Source organism: Aphis gossypii, chromosome 3 (genome assembly GCF_020184175.1).
Source record: "Aphis gossypii isolate Hap1 chromosome 3, ASM2018417v2, whole genome shotgun sequence".
Lineage (NCBI taxonomy): Eukaryota > Metazoa > Arthropoda > Insecta > Hemiptera > Aphididae > Aphis > Aphis gossypii.
The window spans coordinates 7,223,501-7,245,707 of NC_065532.1; the positions used below are offsets into that span (position 1 = coordinate 7,223,501).

The 22,207-nt window shown below is 35.0% G+C and overlaps 1 protein-coding gene across 2 annotated transcripts in view; it reads right to left on the reverse strand.

Annotated features, from left to right (window-relative positions):
* The window catches only part of LOC114130638 (histone-lysine N-methyltransferase PRDM16-like), a 98,851-nt gene that overhangs the window by 16,653 nt on the left and 59,991 nt on the right, over positions 1-22,207 (reverse strand). Inside the window, exons 1-2 of one of the 2 annotated variants that reach the window (XM_050203139.1) lie at positions 14,673-15,318; positions 8,458-8,858 (exon numbers count right to left, since the gene is read on the reverse strand). In XM_050203139.1, coding sequence (XP_050059096.1) covers positions 8,458-8,858; positions 14,673-14,682 — 411 coding nt within the window. In that variant the 5' untranslated portion in view covers positions 14,683-15,318. Of the gene's footprint in view, positions 1-8,457; positions 8,859-14,672; positions 15,319-22,207 lie in introns of those variants that run through there. The other variant, XM_050203138.1, reaches the window with a different exon arrangement.

Consider the following 22,207-nt stretch of genomic DNA (forward strand, 5'->3'; position numbering starts at 1 on the left):
TAAGGGATGCCAAACGCGTAAATAGTTTACGCGTACACATTATTATATTATTATACTATTATTATTATTATTGAAAGCAAACGGGTTTTGTTAACAACGGTATTCGATACATATATCGTGCATTCTTATCGGAATATAATATTGTGCAATAGTTAATAATTTTATTATTGTTATTAAAGAAAAAAAAACGATGACGAGCGTTAAAAACCAATCCGTGTAGTTTCGATCTCATATTAACAAATACACACAGTATATATACGCATACAGCATAATATTATACAGTTATAGTGACTATTGACGATAAGACGAGAAAGTCGCAATTTGTTTAAAATACAAGCGAAAACCGAGAACGTTATTGATTTTTTTTTTCGTTTTAAGAACAATACACAATATCTGCGATCACGTTTTTTTATTTCATTCACTGCTGCTGCCGTGTTATTATAATTACTAAACTCTTGTCACCGCATTGTGTACTCGCGCTCGCGTAACGTAGGTACACGCGCGCGTAGGTCACGGTCAATAAAACATCGCGTTTGCAATATAATTATATATTTAAAATTTCAACGCGATAATAAAAAAGTTATCCGCACACACACACACACACACACACACACACACACACACACACACACATTTATTATTATAAAAACGCGTTATTACTAATACGACGACGAATACGCGTGTAGATACCACACACACATGACTATCACGACGTCGTTACAACAATATGTGATAGGACAGGCGCACCGCACAAACCGACGCCGGATACACTGCAGATAACATTATATACTAGGTAATTATACCTACGACACGTTATTGTAATGGGTTATTGGTAGGTTCACGTGTTTTGGGATTTTCGTTCGTATCAAAGTACGATGTTAGTAATAACGAAAACGGTATAACAAAATATAATCGCTTCAAAAGATAAAATTACATCGTTCGTGGCGTTTTAAGTATCGTCTCGGCGCGCATTTGTCGCAGAACACAGCGATCCCGTAACGGTAAAACCTATTTTATCTCGGAGTAAGTCGAAAGAAATATTATAATATGTGCGATATATGTATATTATATAATAAACGCACGTTCTAGGCCTCTTTTCGTCGGAATCTCGTACGCGCAATACACGGTTGCACACGTAGAGCATTATATCGTAGTGGAAGTCGACGACTGATGTATATACCGGAATAATGCGCGTTCCGGTATAAAATCCTCTTTAATCAGACGGTCGAGTTTTGAGTTATTGGATTTACCATAATATCCGTGATATATGCATTACACGTTATATTATAGGACGCGCGTTGAATGATTTATACGAACAATATCGCGCGGACCGTCCAGCAGCTGACACTGCGGACGCTTTGCTCGTTTAAATATCATGTGCGACGAGGAGATGACCGTAATAACTCATTAACGCCACTCGCATCCGCGAACGATATAATGCACACACGCACAAGTATACGTACACGCACATAAACTTACATGCATACGTATTATATACAATAACACGGCGACAATAATATTAATCCCTCACACTTCTCTCTGTACACAACCCCTCTAGAAATCCGAGCTGCAACGATCCCGTCCGCGGTATATATATATGCATAATACAACTCGGTAGCTGATGCAGTCTTGACCTCCGAGTGCAGTTAAACAATATATGCAATACGATGCACCGTATCTGCAGCTATCGCTTTGCGCGAAATTATATCCTGTCAATATATAATATAACAATAATAACGCCGACAATTATTATATATATATATAAGTACTATAAAAATGATATTATGTCGTGTGTATTATCGCGTATCATCAATATCATTGTACACACGACGACGGTAATAATGTTATAAACGATAATTGTACATAATAGTATATAATATATTATATCATATAAATAGGACGCGGACGTTAATGGCCCTCGACGTTCACGGAACCGTATCCCGACAAACAATAACACACGCGGGGAAAGAGATAACGCGTGTGCGAGGGATTGACGCGCGCGCGAGCACAACCCTTGTGTGATATTACAATATATGTATGTATGGAGGAGACAGCGATTCACGCGCATATAATAATATATAAAGTAAGCATCGTGTACAGAGTGAGGACTATGCGCGAGAGATAGAGAGAGATATACATATACAGTGAACAACCCCGACCCTCTTCCTATCTGCTGCCGACGACGACCCTTCTTCCATAACACACGTACAAACACACTGCACACACTGCACAAAACGGCATCAGACAACATGTGTCAATGATGCGGGAAATTAAATAATTCCGAGAACGTGCGTGCGAAGGGCGGAAAATCGACGGGGACCCCGTAATAAATCAAACTCCGGTAAACTGTTGCGGGTTTTCTTAACAAAAACTAGACGCCGACAAAAGACGTACAAAGGCGAAACAATGCCCGGCCATCCCAAGTCATATATTACATATTTATACATATGTTAATGATTATTAATTATTCCCACTATGTGCGTGATATCAAAGTTTCTCGTGTACGTTTTGCAGTAAAAAACGTAGGGGTATAAGTACCTCTTTTTATTGTTATTGTATAGAAATAAGTTTTATAATCATATTGGTACGCCAATTATCTTCACTACCATTACTATAACATTATCATTTTCGTTATTATTGCTGTATATAGCGTAGGTATATATAATACGTCTTCGGAATCGTTTCCCAGCTTAACAATATACGTCAAACATGCAGTGGGCACATGCGACGAGCTTGACGTGGTCGGTTACGACAACAATCACTAGCATTATTATTATTATACTTATGAGTTCCTTACTAAAAACTTTTTATGCATATCCTATATAATATTATATACATCACAGTAGATTCAGTTCAGCGCGTGCGGTGCGCAAATATCGTACTGTCGAGGGAATTAATAAAAAAAAAAATAAACAAAAGTTTTTCGAAGAACAAAAAAAAAGAAAAAAAACACTCGCAATATTTCGAAGACGACGTTCGATCGTAAATAATAAATGGAAAAGTGGAGTTTAATTTGTACATCGGCCCGAGGGTGTCACGTGCTGTATAGTTGTTTAGGATAGGGACACAATATATGTATAATAATATGTAATTCCCTCGCTTTTGTCTTTCAGCCCTTCGCTTGTATAATTGGCAACATGATAAACACGTACAGTGTTATTTTTTCTGTTTCATACGTCCACGAGGGGAACGTATAATCTTATAAGTTATATCATAATGTAATCGTAATGTACAGATAACGGTCCGTGCGCGAAACGGCTATTTGTGAGCAAAAAATAAAATAAAACCACCCCTTATAAAAATCTTGACAGTTCAACGTCTTTTTTTTTGATTTGGCACAAAGTCACGGTTTAGTGAACACTTGACGTTTTGCATACAATTTCAATACATCTGCAGTTCGCGAATACGGTCGGGAAAAAAATTATAAATATAATAATTTGAATACGACAACGACGACGGTTTTTACCTGTTTTCTTAGAAGGTACAGTATAATATTATGTATAGGTATATTTTTTTACTGTTCGCGATTTATTATGCAAAAAAAAAAATTAAATATATAATAAGGACTCTGATTGGAGAGGGGGACTCCAGCACATGGTATGAGACACTCGAATTATCAACCAACCCCGAATTTCTTGCTCTCTCACTGCACGTCAGCTTGAACTGTTTTTCCGGTCGTCAGATCACGAGCAAACAGAAAAAAACAACCGACTTCTACTCTCTTCTACAAGACCACTCGAGACGGAAAACGAATCGTTTTTCCGCTCCGGTGAAGTTTGAAAAGGCGGAGCTTGGTTGGCGGGTCTTGTCCAATTAGCCAAACGCTAGCCCCGGATCTTTCGTTTCGCGTGCGGTTACGAAGGCGTGGTTATATACTATTATACCGACCTCAACTTCCATAAGGAAAACGCGATATTATTTTATATACTTGCGGTCAGTTTCAAACAGCCTGCAGTCAACATTTCGCTCGAATTTTCCACATAACCCTTACTTATGTATAAATCGTTTAATGGTAAAATATATTATAAAAATAATAACAACAGAGAATAAAAAGCAGGCAAAGTATATATATATACACACAAAAAACGACAAACTACCAAAATGAAAAACCATAGTCAAAAACATCAAACGCCAAACATTTTTATCGTTCGAACAGAAATCGATTGTTCGCCGAATTCGATAAATCCGCATATATAGTACCTAGATGCAAATTACATCCAAAAATCTTTAAAGTTTTTGATATTTTAATACATTATACATCAATATCTGATTTTCTCTACAGCGGGTATAGGTATTGATCGCAAAGCATGAAAAAAATAACGTATATATACTATACAATAATACACATCATGACCAGCAAAACTATAAATATATGTATACTGCGGGGACTATCGTTAGGATTTTCGCAAACGCACAGATTGGATATTATTAAAACAATATTTTCTTCCAGTTACTCTGCGCGGAGAGGGATTGTGGGAGAAGGTGAGGGCGGGGTAGATGGATGCATTCGGCGGAAGAGGAGAAAAAACCTTAGCCAAATCGACGCTACCGCCGCCACAGCGAGAATTTTCCGTTACGTTTAACTGACAAATCAGCAACGACGCAACAGCCTCCGCGCGCGTGAATTCCTCCGCGGAAATGATTGAGATGAATGGTGCCACGTCGCCTCCACAAATGGTAAAAACCCTCGCGATTTTAATAAATAACGCCTGTACACGTACATGTAACACACACAGACGCATATATATACACGCCGATTTTTCACGAAATCATTCCGGGCCCGCGGATAACATCACGCTCCGAATAGTTTTTACAGATGTGTGAATGCTGATAACAGATGACGCTGAGGCAATATCCGCCGCCGAGTATAATATTATACTGTATACTTTGATTGATGAAAAACCATTATTGCTGCGTGCATAACGCGCACGAGCGCGAGCGAGCAGGGCGCACACATACCCCGACAAACCCACCGCCTACCCTCCGACTATACGTCGCGCTGCTGCTGCATTTTCTCCGACGTCGTCATCATCATCGTTTGTACACAATATTATATTATTGTACCCATAAGCATTGAAAAACAAACAAATTTTAAATTGTGAGTGTATATATAGAGTATAAAACCGCCCCCGTCATCTTTGTCCGGAAAACAGATTTTCTCTACCCACCACTGCGATACCGGAAGACTTACACTACTATACACCTAGTATAATACTTAGTTTCAGTAATACCTACACTAATTTCATCAATACACATGTTTCATTTCTCGATAAAATAACATTTAGCGATATAATATTAACACATGTTATAAATACATTCAAACAGTGGTATTTGTGAATATTAACTAATCTAAAAATACATTTATTTGGAACGATACACCCCGTCGAGTGTGAAACGAAAGAGGGTACAATAATATGTATATGTGCTCGACAGTTTTTGCTTGCAAACGAGTGTGCCACTTGAAAACGAACGCTGTAAAATATTATATTTACACCACAGCAGAGTAAAAAAACACCGACTACACTCATCTTGACTTTGAGCTGCAATAAAAATAATAACTAATAACAAATATAAATATGTAAGAATTGAACAACGATTTGAAAAGCGTAATGAATAATGATTAATAATACACACAAATCGTCTGAACGGCGAAGGGTGTTAACGTTTTACACAGTAACACGACCTATAATCTGTGTTTTTAGTTTTAAACACATTTTTTAAAATGTGCAGCATTATTATATCACATATGTAACGCACTCGTATCAAGTACGAGTACTTACAGCTAGGCAGACGATCGAAATAATATGATTTTAAGGTGTAATAAATACGCGTAAAGAACGAAAAGAGATGAAAGATTATAGGTGTATATATATTTCAGTATATATTCAAGGATACAATAATAAAAGGATGAAAGCGCATTGTCATATTTTGTTGAACCGTGTTCGGTTGTCCGCTCGACACTCGATTTAGCGATAAACGAGCGCGGTTGTCTGTGCCTAACTCGTATATTATTATATAATACACAACACAAAATGTACACCTAACGACCTGTCTACGGTAAACCAACCATTTATACCTGTTAAGTCGAGTAAGCAACCAAGCGAGCGTGCGTAAGATCCGCGTTCGTGCGCGTGACGCGATAACAACGCGTTTTCGGCGTTCTACTTAGCGTCGTGGACCGTATACACGTCGGGTATTCGAGGGGGGGGGCGGTGAAATGTGTGATAATAACGTAAGTACCCGTAACCAAGTATACGACACATACGCAGTTATTATTATTATTATTGAAGAGTTGTGTCGTTATCCACGAGCGCCGTCGTCGTATGATATGTCGTCGGGTTGTGGTGAAGGGGGTTGATTGGGCGGCGGCGCGGTGGAAAGGAATACTCGGGTAGGTTTACTCTCCGGGGCGGCGGTTTAGCGTCTAGTCTCGTCGTTGTCGTATGCACACATAAATGCATGCGCGTGTATAAACAGGTGCGATTGTGTGAGAATATACCTATACGCGTATACATATTATATTATAATGCCGCGTTATGTATACTGCTGCAGCGACGTGAGCATACCTCGGAACAACCCATACGGCCCATATGTGGAGGTACGCTGAAAATCGCGTCAAGAAATTATCTCTCGACATTCCTGCATCCGAACGAACGCCGCCGCACAATAACATAGATTATCGCGGGGATTTCACCATATAATATATAATATTATATTATTATTATCGATGCGCGCCCGGGCAGAATATAATAAGCGTAGTGTGCCAGTGTATATATTATAAATATATATATATATATATGATATAATATAGTCGCAGTAGTCGTCCTCGTCGCGGACTTCGGTATGAGCCCGGACCGCCCGCCGGGGGCAGATGATACCGACCATAAAATTCGATCAGTTCACACCTCGGCCGTGGGGACAATGAGTTCGCGGACATTAGGCGGTCGGATTGTGTGTGTGCGTGGCTGTATAATGTGAATATATTGTGTGTGTATACTATATATGTATGGATAGATATCTACTATACGGAATATTATACATAATGTATACAAGCGTACGACGCGCATTATCCGTGCGGCTCAATGCGCTGTGGCGGTGATAATAATAATATGTGTTATAAGCGCTGCACGCATACAAGCCACCGACGAATATAATAAATAGGTGGCGACGAATTTTCCGGTCGACCGGGCAGACAAATTTTAATGAACCAAAAACGAGGCGAGTGCTCGTCGAAAATTTGCACAATGACAATATACATATACAACTCGTGTGTATACCACCTCGTTTATACATATAATAATCTGTACGGGGTGTCTCATCGTACACATGCGTACAGCGTTTGCACCCTGCCGACAGCATATTTCGATTTTTGAACCGTAATAATATGATTGTGAAATATGATTTTGGACTGTATACTAGTGCTTTGGATTTACATAAACTCGAAAAATAAATAATTATAGACGGGTACTTATTACAAGTTGTATAGTTTTGAATGTCGCGGACGAGAAGCGAAGCTAATATACACATAACACGATAATAAGTATCGCGTATATTTAACGACCAAAATACAAGATACTCGTAGAAACATTTCTAGATGATATATTTTATCTATCGTTATGCGTGTAAATTATATACTATATATCGGTTATACCTGCGCGGAAAATATAGATCGCTTCATAGCCAGCGGCGGTAAAACGCGACTAGTATGTTATTGAAAAGGGATCGAACCGACAACAATCGGAGGTTTTATGCTTAAACTCTCTCTTTTACACGGGCGCGCGCGATCACCGAGTCGGGGTGAACGGCAAACGGGGGCGGCCTATACACGGCTTATATATATAGTCATCTCGGCGAGGTGTTCGCACGTATCTTATTATACGCGTACACACATATTATATTCACGTGTATATATATTATATCGGTTATACGTTTATATGTGTGAATGTGATGTGAAGCTAATCTCGCGGAGATCCCCTGCGGGGTCATCCGACACCTCGCCGACATTATATTATATCCGTCGATTCGTCCCTCCGACAACTGTCAGAGTGTGACGTTTCTTTTTTGTAGGTTGGCACCTTTTGTGTGTGCCCGAGCCGCGGCGATAGTTTCCGTTGGCGGCGCGCGTTTCCGAGATCTAGCATATTTTTTTTTCACAACATTTATCGCACTGCTTCAACAGTGATATATATATATAATACATCGCATTCCCTCTCGTCTCGCTCGATGGTGTTTACTGTTATTTACCTACACATATACCTATATAGGTTTAGGCTGGCGCGCGCGCGTGAGAGGAGGATAAGAAGAAGAAGAAAAATATAAAGGGGAAACCGAAATTACGAGTATAATAATAATATACGGTTACCGACAACAACGAGCTGACGTGAAAGAAACGATTTTTTACAACAGTTTTTACTTTTTTTCTCCTATAGGTATATATATAGTTTGCTCGTCACTTACCTCCCAGGCGAACCGCAAGTCCACCGGCTTCGGGCCCCATTTGCCCAGGAACGGTCCATACTTTACGCCTTTGGAAAGCTGGGTCTTGGTCCACACGCCACCCGCACCCGCGTTCCGCAATTCCAAGTTGTACGGCATGGCGGCTGCGTTGGCCGGAAGCTCAAAAAAGCTGAAACTGCTGTTCAAACCAGAGCCGATGACGCCAACGCCCTCATCGATAGCGGCGATTGTGTCTTTTTTTCCGTTGTTGTTGTTGCTATTTGCACTGCTGCTACGACTCCGGCAACCGTCGCCGACGACGACGTCGCCGCCACCGCTGCTGTCGCTGGACAACGAACGTTCGTCGTCGCTCCGACCGGCGTCTGTGTCACCACCGCCGCCACCTCCATCGTCGCTACTGCCTGCGAAAACAGTAGGTAAGAGTTTCGTTATAATCTCCTTCAATAAACATACGTATATTATACTCATACTCACAAAGTGGCCCTAATAACAGAAGTGATATAAAATTAAACTAAAACTTTTTACGAGTATAATTATGATATAACTATAAAAGTACCTTTGACTTTTAATTTCTTACATCTCAATCCATTTATGGATTTTTCGATTTTAAATATGACGTAATAATTGACTTTTTATCTTTTGAATTTTATCTCGAAATGTATACAGTTTTATTTTTCTAAATAATGTCCTATAATAATATAATTATATTATGTGTAGCTTATAGAGTAATCGATAGTAATAATATTTAAATGAAACATAAAACATTAAACAATTTAAAGCCCATTTAACTCAATTTATATTTTTGATTTTTAAAACATTTTTCTATAAAATAACAAATATACATCAAAGGTATTAATTAAAAATTCAATCTTTACACTCGTAGTATAATATGTACATTTTATATAATATATAAAATTATATACCCTTGTATTATTGTTTTACATAATATATAACTCTGATACCGCGGCAGATCGAATATCAAAACAGTAAACATCGTAGTCTTATTAATAGATTTATCGATCGAATAGTATACCTATTAATAAATAATTCTATATGCACTTGCGAGTATTGTATTTCTGGAAAATTCTGCGAATTTACGAAATTTACATTAACCGTTGGCAAACTCTGCGTTAACCGATATTTTAATGGGATTCAATTAAAGTATATAGGTATATGTTCTCGAGAAATATGCGTGTTTTTACAAAGAAACTATGAAACGTGTAATTTTCGAATGATTAAAAAAAATATTACACCGATAAACCTGACATCAAACCACATTATGTTGTATTATTTATACAATATGTGTATAGTATAATTACAACTTAATTCATATACCCGATAATATTATAAAGAGCGTTTGAGGGAGTTTTTACGAAAAAAAATCACAATAATTACCTCCAAACACGTTTCTATACACACACTATTCATCTATAAATGCGTACAACAATGTTAGTGACGTATAATACATATATGAAAGCCGTTGAATTTCATAGTGTGCACGTGACAAACATCGAGGGACGCATTAAAGCTGGTAGTGTACTTGTATATAAAACGTGAAGGTGAATATTATAATGTAATGTATACGATATATTAAAAATTGTAATGCAATATTATTTTATACTGTAAGAGCGAAATATAAACGATAATTGTTTAAGGTCATGAAAACTTTTTAATAACAAAATATGTACCTACCTATAATTTTAAGAAAATTATATACATTTAGGTATATTATATATTAATATTACTTTAGTTCAGACATCTCTATCATATTATCCGAATATAAATTACATTTTATATTATTATTTGACCGTTTTTTCTATGGACGCAATACAGTCGTTGAGCACATGCAGCTCATAGTTGGATCTTGACGTCATATAAGACATCATAAATGACAGGCAATCTCTATCTTGGGGTTTTCTGTATCGCACATACAAGGTCGACAGTACAAATATTTGAACAAATCATCCCCGCGCCGATTTATTACCCTGGGATCAACAACTCGTTGACGACATTGTTTAATAACACTCTTTTGCGGTTTCAAAGATTGTACCACAAGGTCGAAGTAAGGGATATTGTTTTGTTTTTGTTTTTATTTTTTTTTTACAGCCAAATCCCCTCAGAGACATGATGTTTGGACACCGGTCGAGATTAAAAGAGGCAAACACCGTCTGTCTCCTGTCTAATCGTGTAGGATTTCTTTCTTATCACTACCCGAGCACTCGGCAGCTTTGAGGTCCAGTCAAGACAAAAAAAAAATAAATAAATACTGCATTAAGAACCAGCAATAATAAGTTAAGTGTTTTTCAACAAATGTAAGATATATATACCTAATACACGACTTTTACATACTTGAGAAGAAATTTAATCAACAAATAAAATAATTTACTCGTAAAAATAATTAGCCATCTATTATGTAATCATATAAATAATTTATTATATGTTTACATAAACGTAATAAAAGTTACTTATAATAATAATCAAACAAATTAAATATATTATATTAGTTGTACAGCATTTTGCGACGTATTTTGTTTTGTACATTATATCGGATAGGCTGCACATGAAAACTTATTTACGTTCTATATTAGGTTATAAAGATGTATAATATTAATATAAACGATTGTATTTTTTACTATATCATACTATACGTATGTAGTATAATATTGAATAAAAAAGCTTTTGAGGTTTGGAAATAATATAATTACAAATCCTCACAAACCGCGTTGCGTGAAACAACATTTGTTATTTTTTTTTTAACTTTATTACGATTTTGTGACGCATTCGATGACTAAATTACGATATGAGTTATCAAAATTGTTTACATTTATCGGAATCAACAGAATCACAACATTACCGCGAACTTAAAGATGCTGAACACGCTACGTATTATACATCGTATCCAAACGTACATTATACATACATACCTACCAGTATACATAAAAAATGAACACATAAATATCGCATTGTCCCGATAACTATATAATTACAGTGATTATTATCGTAACGACAACTAGGTTACGTATAATAATAAAAAAGTCAGGCTCGTTAATGGCGTTATAGCTCGTTTAATATACGGTCATACGGTAATATTATATTGTTATTATATTGTATTATATATATATATATACAAATAAATGTTCGTGTATAATAGCAGTACGCGAAACGAGTGTTCAATGGGAACCAAGTAACACGATGAATGGAAATACTTTGGAAAAATACGCATTTATAATTTAAATTGTATAGTAATCGATCGTACAAACGTTATCGTGGTTATTTCTAAGTAATCGAATCGATATGAGGAAATTTACCTATTATTATTCCTTTGATCACCGGTAAAGTATTCACGTTAATAATTATTAATGATAGTATAAAAATAATAAATATTAAACACTATAACGATTCTATAGATTTACTCAATGTGGCAATCCGTCAACTCACTGCACCTATATTAAGACTTAAAAGAGTATTATTATTATTATAATAATATAAACCTCAACGCCTAAAACTCGTAATTTTATTTTTGTCAAATAGCAATATAAACACGCGCGATGTCGCAACACATCAAGTCTATTCGCATTCGTTATCAACGATTCTAAGTTTTTCGGAAACACACGACTTACATGCTATACATATTACATATAATGTGAATATTTTCAAATTTAAATATGTATCTATATAATATAAATAATATAATATAATAGACATAATATACGTTTCTATCTATAATTTTATATTTTATATGATACTATACATAATATAATACATATTATAAACATTATAATAGACGAAAAAAACAACGGGCATATTATATTATCGAGTATGATAATATTTATATGTCATAAGTTTATAACTCAATTTAAAAATGTAATACATTAGTATGTTACGTGTATAATGATTTTTGTGCGTAAACAAAAGCTAATGTCATTAAATGGATCAATTATTATAAATTAACGAATGGGATGACATTCAATTCGAAACGCGTGTTATAAATGATGAGTAAGATATACAATCATTATAAGTGTGCGGAAAAAGCGCATGAATGCCGATCATACTATAATAATTATGTGCATAGTAGGTACATGATACCTATTATATCATTGATTTTATAATAGTTTACTATAAAATCAATGATAGATACCATACTATAATAGACATAAACGAGGGGAATTGATTGTTGAATCGAAAATGCGTTATTACTTATTTTAAATTATCACTATATATACGTTGCGATGTTTTAATGAAATTTTGACGTTTTTAAAGCGCACGTTTGAACTTTGCTCCCCCGTGGCTTTTACGTGGGGTAATTATTTTTAAAGTGTTGATTTTTATATTTTCCTATCGTCTCCCATGAATTGGTGTTTTCAATATTTTGACGGATCTTTACGGTCCGCGTCCGTTACGCACGAGGGGACCATGTTTGTGGTATACGTACGTGAAATTGTCTCATGCAAACCTGTTCAGTTCATAAGAACCGTCGCAATCGTATGTATAAATCGCATGTGCTAGGGGAGTATTATATTATTGAGACATATACGTATCGAGGTTTCACGGTGTAGAGATATTATACTCCCCAAAAATATAAGTAAGTAAGCGGTAAAACGAATTGTCAAGCATTATATTATGTATTATTTTTTTTTTTTTTTTTACTACAATATGTATCACATATACCAACACGCGTTATTTATAGGGTTTAACGTAAAATTTGATCCATGGATATACCTATATATTCAGAAGAAATTTTTCACACGACGAATATCAGTATATATTAGGTATTTGAGTTTTTTATAATATCTTATAATATAACAATGTGAGGCCAGTATTATAATATATACTTGCAAAACTTTTTCTAAATACGATTTACAAAATAATAAAGTAATATTTTTAAATAATCGTGTTTACTTAAATAAGAATATAAAAAAAACATACGTAGGGCAGAAAATATTTCTTTACCTTTAAATAAACAAAGTCGGGTATGAGTGTATGATATCCTATTCAATAAAATTATTATTATAAATAATTTTTTTGTACAAATACATGTGATCTTAATTTTTTTAACTATGTAGATATGAATATTGTTTATGGGACTTAATAATTCTTAATTCCTTCATATTTTACTATCTAGCTATCATTATAAAAATTAAGACCTATCTATAATATTTATAAAGATTACATACTAATGTACTTTATAGTTTTATACGGTATCTGTAGACAATTGAACATAGATTTGATGACTAATTAATATTCAGTTAAATTGCATGTTTAAGATTCAGATGAATCTAAGTGTAATTTTACGTTGTGACATTATAGTACAACAGAAAATTACAGTGATGATCATAATACTAGGTATATAATAATTTTAGTGCACCGGAAGTGCAATAATATGGTTAATATGTCCAATACAATACAAAATACCTGAACATGGGTCGTCTGCAGCAGGTCTGTCTATACGGGCTATACAAATATAAATGTTATTATTTTAGAAACCCTAATTGTCTGTTTAGACATTTATCATACAATTCTTCGTACGAAATGACCATACAAATATTTGGTTTACATTGATAATTCATAATATTATGAAAGAAACCTAAAATATAATATTAGATTCTATGGAGTGTCACTAACGGACCTAGATAATATACGAGCTTTGAATACTCACTTAATAAGATACTATGAGCAATATTAATAAGTGATAACCATAATATAGATACGTTTCATTTGTATACAAACATAATATAATATGTTTAATTTTAACATTTAAATTTTAAATTTAACATTAATGATGTTCGCTATTACGTCTATATAATATTTTATTAGCTTAACTAATTGAATAATAACAACAATTAGGTCTATATATATATATATATATATATACATATAAGTATATAACACTATTAAAATAATCAATAACGAAATCAACAAGTAGTAAGTATATAAAATAACTGATGAGTAATAATTATTACTAATTAGAAATAATAACAAATCGATACCAACCTATATATAATAGTATTTTGTCGAAAATAAAGACGACAAATGTTATTTATATATTTTAAGGTACACAATACAAGCCATGTATCTAACAATAGGTAGGTACATCGATGTACTGCTTTGCAGTCAAGTACACAATAATGAAGAAAATATTATTATACAGAATTCAATCGCAGATATTAATATATGACCGTATGTAATATACTATTATAATAACAATATAGACTCACCTCTACTCATGTCGACGTTGAAGGTGTGGGGGGACGTCGAGTCATACACGAATGCTGGCTCCAAGAGTCTGCAGTCGATAAACTTTGGAAGTCACCCAAAACGAAAAAACAATATAACAACTCGCGTCCGATCCGAGGAGATAGTGCGTGTTGTGGCGGATATCGAGGGCGTACGAGCGATCGGAAAAATCGTTTGTACGAAATAACCGCAGCAGCAGCAGCAGATTTCCGAACTAAATCGAATCGGCGTGTTCGACTTTTAAAAAAATATCGTATGCGTACGTCTAATACCTACGTCGACGATAAATAGAACACGTAGATCAAGTACGTGAAAAATTAATAGAATCTATTAAAATAACAATATTATAGTGCGCGCAATGTCAATATAAGTAAACGATAATAATTACGACGGGTCGTTAAAACACATACCGTCGTCGCGTAAAAAAAAAAAAAAATAATAAATGATAATAATAAAAAAACGATATGATAATCGGATGATATATTAAAATAATAATATGTGTTTAACAGCGGATCGACCGTCCGTGACGACTATGCGACGACGAGGACACGAATGATGAGCGGCGCAGCGTTCACCAGACCGCGAACCGGATCGTCGCGATCGGACTGTTGACTGCCGAGGCGGCCGGGCCACGAGATCGACGACGCCGAAGCTGTCCCCGGGGTTTGCGCCGGCGGTGGCGGACGGCGCGCGGCGGGGTGGGATGGGTCGGGCGGCGGCGGTGCACCGAGATGCGCACGCACGCGCTTCCTTCGACACCGTCGTCGTGCACGGCCGCGGCGTGCGTGTGTGTGCGCGTCGGTGACTGGGGGGCGGGGCCGGTTCCGGAGATCGTGGGCGGGGCCGGCACCCTGCCAGCTGCGATCGACGATTCCCCACCACCGCGGCGGCGGTGTTCGCCGTCGTCGTCGGAGCCTCCGCCGCTCATCAACGGCGCTCATCGTCGCCGCTCATCGCCGACGCGCGCGGTCATCCGCGGCGGCCGCCCTCGTCCCTTCGCACGCCGACTCCGCGGGGCCGCTCGACCGTTCCGCGGGGGTGTCTTCTGCACCGCGAGTCGGATTCTGCTTTTTACGCCGCGCGCCGCTCTTAATTAATATCGTATTTTATTATTTATATAAGATTATGTGCTTTTGAATTTCGCAATCTGATAAATTAATATATTATTAGGACCTTTATATTATACGTAGGTATAACGTGCGCCAACGTATACATAAAAATATGAGATTCTACTTCGTAAAAAATATAATATAATCCGTATAATAAATTATACTGCGTATTACTTTTATATATATACAATTCGCGGCATTCGTACATTGCTGCGCAGTGAACTTTTTATTTTTGTCTTCGAGTTTTTTTTTTTTTTTTTTGTTTTAATTAGGTACTTTGCTCTTATTGTTTATTATATTGCGGACGTCGATTTACATTTATTTTATATATTATTACCAACTCAATGGTATAATATAGGTTATAGCTGGTATACCTATGAGAATTTTTTTTAAGTCGGTGGCTTTCAGTAATTTCCTCTTTTTCTTTTTCCAATGTTAAAAAAATATTTTATTTTACAGAATATTTCAAATTAATATACATATATAATAAATTCGATTGATATTATACATGGATAACTTTTCTGCATGTAAATGTGTTACTGTATAACGTCTACACATACATTCACCTATATATGCATAGAAAACGTAATGAAATATCAAACAAGTGGTTTTACTTCATACATGTCATAATAATATATATTATATTTAAATCATAATATGAACAAAATAGAAAAAGTGTAAGCGCATACTATAAGCGAGACTTCAAAGCGAATTCGAACAAAATTACGTCTATATAATTTTCTAAAAACGCGATATTATGTAAACCAAATCTATATATTATTATTACATACATAGGTACCCTATACGTTTAAAGTTTTTCTGCGTATATACTTATGTATATATATATATATAACTTTTAAACAAACACATATTGTTGACAACTGCATAATGCTAAATAGTGTTTATGTATATATAGTGTACCTATATTTGGAATAATTTTTCATGGCAGTGAAAACTTTTGTAACTGCGTGTAACAATATTATTTCGATTATTATACTTTTTAACCACAAAAACAATAAGTCGATTTTTAAGTCATTTATCAAAACATAAAATTTAGTTTCTGTTATAATATATATATAGGTATATATAGCTATGGTTTTTAAAATTTATTTTTAAGTTTTAACTATTATCTGCACATAAATCATGAACTGTAACTCAGGTATTTTACTTTTCATGATACATCTAGGGATCTATTTTGTGTCAAATTGCATACGATCTCAAACTAAATTAATATGCATATAATATTATACGCATTTCCATCAGTATAAGACGTATACCATTCATATAATACCTAAAATTTATCTGTAAACAGCCAAATGTCATTGTGTACACTGTACAATATATATACCTATTATTGTTGTTTGAATTATGTATATATAGCGACTATAAGATATAACTATACATAATAGTATTAATAAGTACTTAAATAAGTAAATATATAATATATTTATATATATCCATGTACGCAGGTAGATACTATATGTCATAGGCGTAAACTGGGGGGGGGGGAAGAGGGGACAACTGCCCCCCTTAATATTTTGTAAAATGTATTTATAAGGTATATTTAGTCACTATAATAGTATCTGTAAGTATACGATATCTATATCGACATAAAATAAAGTTTGCCCTCCGCCATAAAAATTGTCCATGTTACGCCTTATGCTATATAATATGTTAGAAATACAATTCTAATCCTTGATATATAGGTATATTTAATATACACTAAATTCATTAAGTAAAATAATATTATTCTATTTTATATGTATGTATATAGTAATAATATTTAATATATCTATATTATATGCCTTATAATAAGTTATTAATTTATATACTATATTCAATGTTCTATTACTTCTATTTATATAGTGTGCATATAATTATGAATATTATTGTATAGTATATAGATATACCTACAATAACACTGTTTTTATAAGCTCTGTAATATATATACTTACTGTAGTTTATATAATATAATACATATTATTTCAATAAATATAGGTACTTATTTAAAAGGCAAATCAAATGGGTCACACGCTTATATACACATATAATATATATGTATATATTTATGCGTGTGTGTGTATATACATAGGTTATAACTAGTGTTCTATTGACTACCATAAAATATATATATATAAGTATATTCTGTATATAATGTGAGATACGAGAGTATATAATATGTATATATATTTTAACATATGCCCTTAAACCTTATCCCCTCGCATTCATCAAAAATGTATAATAAACTTTAACACTTACACTACATAATTATTATGTATGTCTATATATGATGTCATATACAAAAATCTTTAGTTGCAAATGACTGCTGCAGTAGACCTTCTATATAGCTATATAATATTATATAAACTATAATTTAAGTGGGCTGTCCAAAATAAGCTGAAATTATGGGTATATAAGTATATACCACCACAACAATAATAATAATATAGCTACCTACGATTTAGTACATATATTAATGTACATTATATCTTTTTTAATATAATGTATAGCTATATAATAGTGATGTTATAAAAGGGAACAAATTCGCGCAGTTTTCCTTTCCCACGACGACAACATGTCCGGTCGATAATTATTGAGGACCACCGTCACTTGCTTATATAATATATATCATATATGTATATATGATTCACTATATATAGTATACTCACACACACGGACAAGAACTTAGCGTAATAATATAAATTACAATCGGTCGTTTATTCTCGTGGACCAACGCCGCCACCGATGCGTTGTGTATAATATGTACTTATATTTATTATATACATGAGTGTGTGTGTGTGTATTTATGTAGAACAACGAAAATCCGTTGGGGCCGGATGTCGGGGCTACCGGAAGTCATTGGCGCAGTAATAACATATATGCACACAAATCGCGCGGACGGTCCCCCGCGCGACTCCTGGGCGGCGATGACATGAAGGCAATTGTTATCTGGGGACCGCCCGGCGCTTTCATACGTCAATCCGATTCCGTCGTTGTCGTCTCCGCGTGTGCGTGTGTATTCGGCAATATACTAATAGCGCAATAAACACACATATTTCTTCCATAGACAATCGACGACGACTTTTTTATTTCATTTCACCTCACCTATACTATAATACCAGTTTCGCGCGTTTTATTATCCGTGTGTATGAGTGTGTATATGTGCTGCAGTATGTGCCAATACATCGCTTTCAGTCCGTTGACACTCCGTGAATGCCTCTACCCCTTAACCCCCTTAGGAGTACATATTTTATACTGTAAATGTATATATAAACGAAACGCTAGAAAATACATTTCATACATATATAAACGTCAAATTACTACAGTAAAATATACATATATAGGCATAATAGGTATACACAGATATATATAGATATAGTATATATTATTATATATAACAGGTAATATTATATTTATTGATATTTATCGTGAATTTTTTTCGTCTTATAAAATATTTTTTACGTTCTATATCGAGGTATATAAATCATATAATTAATAATACCTATTTATTTTGAAATTTTAATTATACCTACTTAAAGTTCATTTTTTGGAATTTCCAACTACAGTTTTTAAGATTTTAATGCGTTATATACCTATTACCTATATGTATTAGGTTTTTTATGTCATGAAATTCAAGCTCCCGAATTTAAAGCATATAATGTCACAGTGGTTATCAACATATATAGTTATAATTTGATCAAAATATATATATATACGAATAATTATCTACTAATACAAGTATAATTGTATATACGATATGCATATACTACTATAATACCAGTTATACATAACAACAACTTTGTTGTTTAATTTCATCAGAAATAGTACCTATATATAGTATATATAATTATGCACCACACTGTTGTAAACTTGCAGTAGGTATATAATGTTTATGCAATATTATAAGTATTTGTTAAGTAAACGTGGTGAGTATCTAATACATTTACTATATATAATATATGATATATCACAACCATTATAGGGTGAATATCAACAAGTATATAATATGTATAACGCTTAAGGCGCTTAAACCCCTTTTCATTATAAGCGTCGTTTTAAGCGCGAGTCACGAAAATCCGTGTGTTATGCGTTAAACACGCATGTACAAGAAGTATCACTTAGGTATGCGTATAATGAGATTTATCGCTAGTACGGCGATGAGTACCTATATATATATATATATATATACGTTTGTATAATACCTATATATATTAAACCGCATTTTCGTGTCGTCGTTTCGCTAAAGCAGTTAGTTATTTACGGTGGTAAAAAGCTGTTTGACGATTTTAATCGGTGTAATGTAGGTATAAACATAAAACGTGTGTCTATATTATATCTATCTATTAAAGGAAAAAACGAATTGGCAATTAAATAAAAAAAACAATTTACGGAACTAGTTTTCTAACGAATCCTATTATATTATTAAGTAAGTGGCAATACAGCTGCAGTGTTCGAATACGCGTTGCGGGTGTAAAATAGATTTTAGTCGAGTGGTGCAGGTCCAGAAAACTGAAGATTCGTGGCGACGACGGTAAGTATAAGTGTAGCGTCGGCGGCGAGCGTCGTGTGGTAAATCGCTAGCCGATCGATATTCGCGACCTTTTCGCCACGCCCTGGATAGGTAACCTGCAGCACCTATATACATATACGTTTCACGTTGCATCGCGGGTTTTTAAGTTTTATTTGTAGGAAGTTTCGTAAGTCGCGTTTAATTTTTAATTTTTCATCTCTCAACGTTTGTCCTCCGCGACGATGCACGACGAGCGACGTTATATATACCTCCGTAGTGTTTTTGTTATTCCTTATTATACTATATTATTGTTATTGCATTGTTATATATTTTTTTTTCTACTCGTCACCGCATATATACTCGTTATGTGAAGTCGCAAAGTCGTAAGACGAGCCCTAAACAAACACACACACACATATATATCTCACATCATATACGTCGTATAACGGACACAACGTTTGTATATTACATATCTGTTGCACTGCAACGGTGACAACAATTGCGCTAATCAAAAAGGCATTCACGGAGACGGGCGACGGACGGACAACGAGGATCACTATATCCTTGTGTGACATGTACGCGTATACACACGCCGCATCGGGTTTGTACAACACAATATAATAATATGCGCAAGGTAACACGATACCTGACACGACACTGCAGCACGTCATATATATACGTATAAACACCGCGACATCGTCTCGCCGGTTGTCGTCGTACCTACACAGCGTTATATAAGCAAAGCAGTTTATGCTGTATAGGTATACCTTTACAAAATAATAGAATAATATACACAGAAGTCGCGTCTACGCTATAATAATATGTGTTCGTTGCGATGATCACACGACGAGAGGGTTATACCACTTATATACCTGCAGCTATATATATATGTATAAAGTCCGTATATACGCTCATATACGAGTACACTCGACCTGTGTATATATATATATAAAAGAAGAGTGTGTTTTTCTCATGAAGTCACGACGACTTCGCGGGTCCACAACGGGGGTTACTGGTCTATATATATATATATATATATAATTTGTATATTTGGCGTATGTACAACACTGCACCCGTCGCACACATATAACGTCAACACAGATAAGTACCGCCGGCCCGCGGTTTATTGTGCTTGTGAAACAGATCGGAAGCGCTCGTATGTTTTATGTCATTGTGCGGAACGCAGCGGAGATCTCTCCAATAACAATAATAATTACTATTGAATTGCACAAGCTGCAAAAAAAAATAAAAATAATAAAAACCACCGAATAATAGCTGAGCGCGACTACCTCGTGAGTCCTCCCTCCACCACTACAACCCTTCCCCGCAACGGCGAAATCCCCACCCGCCGAGATGATCGACGTCGAGTGACATAACGGATTTTAAATGCTGCAGGATCGTTCGCGAGACGCGAGATCGCTGACTTCTGCGGATAATATTATTGTAAGCGCACGTCTGGAACGAATAAAGTTATGTATAAAGTCGTATTGTATACAATGTCGATTAATGTTTGAGCGTTATGTTGAATTTAAGAATATCATTTAAAATAATATCGGTAGGTACATACCTACATACCGATATACGCTGCATGTATATATTTATTTTATACGTATGATGGGTGACGCGAAGAAGCAGGAAGTAGGTAGATATAATGTCGCAGTCGCTATATACTTTCGGGGGTGCGGTGGACACGTGCCATTGTGCGGGAAAAGTTTCTATTTTTCTCCTCCCGGTGAATATAATATATATATAAACGACTGGCAACGGCGGTTCCGTGAGCGCCACAAGGGACGCGGTATTTTTTTTTTCACTCGGCTTTTTCTTCTTTTTATTTTTATTTTTCAATCCGCTCGGAATTGACTTTTGCGATTGAAAAATCTCCTGGTACTTTTATTTA